At 26.5% G+C, this 2,658-nt stretch overlaps 1 protein-coding gene across 1 annotated transcript in view; it reads left to right on the forward strand.

Moving 5' to 3' along the window:
* The first annotated feature begins 2,413 nt into the window (after positions 1 to 2,413).
* The window catches only part of LOC105135781 (histone-lysine N-methyltransferase 2B-like), a 4,210-nt gene continuing 3,965 nt past the window's right edge, over positions 2,414 to 2,658 (forward strand). Inside the window, exon 1 of the mRNA XM_011040812.1 lies at positions 2,414 to 2,657. Coding sequence (XP_011039114.1) covers positions 2,579 to 2,657 — 79 coding nt within the window. The 5' untranslated portion in view covers positions 2,414 to 2,578. The remainder of the gene's footprint in view (position 2,658) is intronic.

A 2,658-nucleotide genomic window follows, 5' to 3' on the forward strand; every position in this document is an offset into this window, starting at 1 on the left:
TCTTTTCAATTTCAGTTCTTAAATTCATCAATCAATCCTTTCATTTATGTGATAGGCCTGCATTTAAAATGAACATTTACCATAAATTAAAGGTATCTTATATTATTAGATATATTATTTTAAAACATGCTTTAGTTAAGGAGTTATTGATACTTTAAATGCAAAATGATAACTTAAAACCTTGATAAAAATACATTTTAGTACAAATCAGCAAAAGTAAAAAACTACGCGAATAAGTGAATGCATCTAAAGAAGGTTTTATAATGTCTTTATAGGACCAATTGCTCTTTGCTTTGATTATTGAAACCATTAATATTGAATTAATTATGTTTTTAAGATCATGTGTTATAGGTTTATTTATTGTGCAAACTATATCAAGTTATTAGTATTGATGTATCTTAAAGATTCTATAACATGAAATCCCAATATGTTTTTAAAATGACATTAAGTATAATTTAGAGTATTAGTTATGAATCAAGTCTTTTTTAGAATCAATTTAACTCATGTGTTGTCTGTCAATCCAGATTCCGACCACCATTATAATGGCTGAAAAATCAAGCCTACAAGTTTTTAACTTAAAAAAACATATTTTTCAATCCATTTCAACCACAAAACACTTTTAGAATACCGAGAAACTAACATATCAACCCATTAAACCAAAAAAAGGTTCAAACCATTAAATCAAACAAAAAAAATATTGCATCCTTCACTTAGATCTGATTTTTAGGCTACATCGAGACTTAAAACAACCACCATAACATTTTTGTCACCTAGTGAAACCCGTCAACACTAATTTTAACTTGTTTTGTGGTCAAAATCATTACCAACGAAGATCAACTCAATAATCTATTAATTCAGACTCTAATGTAGGTCAAGTCAATTGAAAAACCAATTATCATTATTTTTTACCAAATTAATATTATTTTTTATTTTTTATAAAAAAATCAAAAACTAAATTGATCTAGATCAACCCTTAACTTATGAACTGAACTTTGAATTGAGAGTAGCTTTACTTAATTTCATAACTATAAGCTATATAGCTAGCTAGAGCTTGGATAAGACTAGATTTGGTCAAATTACTTCCTTCTCATATGTTATAGTCATGTCAAAAAGAAAATTACATTATAATTATGTAAAAGTGATTAACATTTTGAAACTAAATAAATTCCAAAGTATATGATAGAAAGATGATTGTATTTGTATTATTGAATAATTTATTTTTTCTCTTGTTTTTTATAACTTAAGTCATAGAGAAATGAAATCTTGATGTATATTATATTTGCTTTAATTTTAAAATCAATCTAATTTATGATATTAGGAATAACCAATATTCATCGATGAAATTTTGATAGTCTCGACAACTTATTAACATTGTGATTGAAAATGAAGCTTTTGATAATTTTATAAAATCATGTGTAACATTTCTAGTTACATAACTTTAAGAATATGATAATGATGAAATATCAATACTTTCATTGAGACTCGTAAAAAATGATAAAATTATTTGTTAATCACATCATTTATTGATTAAACAATTATGCACTAGTGAGATAATCACCTTGCATTACAACAATTGAACATCAACAATTTAAAATGTAGAAATTATATTTGTTAAACCTTACCAATTACGATGGATTGATACAAATTTAAATTTAAATTTTAGTTAGATAAAATTATTAAACCTTACTCAATCCACTAGATAAAATATAAAAAGAAAATTTAGAATTTACCAGTAGATCCTAGTAATTTTATCAAAACTAACTCTTTTTTTGTGCAAAACAATGTTTTTTTAATTTTTTTTAAAAAAATCTAAAACAATATTGTTTTAATTAATTTGAATGAACTCATCTAATTTATGATCCAGATCATGAATCTGGTAATAGGTCAAATTATGTTTAATAACTTTGAGGAAAAAATATAATTTGAATAAAAAATATTAATTCAATAAAACTTAGTTAATCTAATTATAGTTTTAGTGATTTGAATAACACAATCAAAATTAATTAATAAAAAATAATAATATCAACAACAATATTATTTAATAAAATAATTAATGATAACCCAAAACATTTTTTTGGAACAGGTCCTCGCCTTGAACTTGACAATTATAAATTTATAATAGAACTGAGGATGCCTCCAGAAAACGAAGATGAGCTTGGGCTAAGTTCCAAGGGGAGCAAGAATGACTGGCTCGATATGCCACAGGACAGAAAGGAAAGGACATAAATACAAATAATAAATAGATTAGATGACGAAATAAAAAAGGTAGCAGAAAAACAGTCCCTACAACGTCACCCCCCCTTTTATAATAAAATAAATAAAAATAAAACAAAGTAAATAAAAGCCCTTCTCAACGGTTCGATTCCTCTCTCTTTTTCCTCATTTTATATTTATATATATATATTATTTTTCCACTTTATCATACAGTGCTCTCTATGCAAATTGCAATACATCATCGCCGTCGTCGTTTCAAAATCAATTTTTTCTCAATTTCTCCCAATCAGACACTCACCCTATCTAATCTCCTTTTCAATTTCTCAACCTTAAGTCTCTCTCTCTAAAAAAGATTAAAATTTCCATGGACCCACCTCCTCCTTCATTATTGATCCCCCCACCAGTTCCGCCGTCCATCCCTCCACCACCACCCACCACCCCCAC

This window comes from Populus euphratica, unplaced genomic scaffold (assembly GCF_000495115.2).
Source record: "Populus euphratica unplaced genomic scaffold, PopEup_1.0 scaffold221.1, whole genome shotgun sequence".
Taxonomy (NCBI): Eukaryota; Viridiplantae; Streptophyta; class Magnoliopsida; order Malpighiales; family Salicaceae; genus Populus; species Populus euphratica.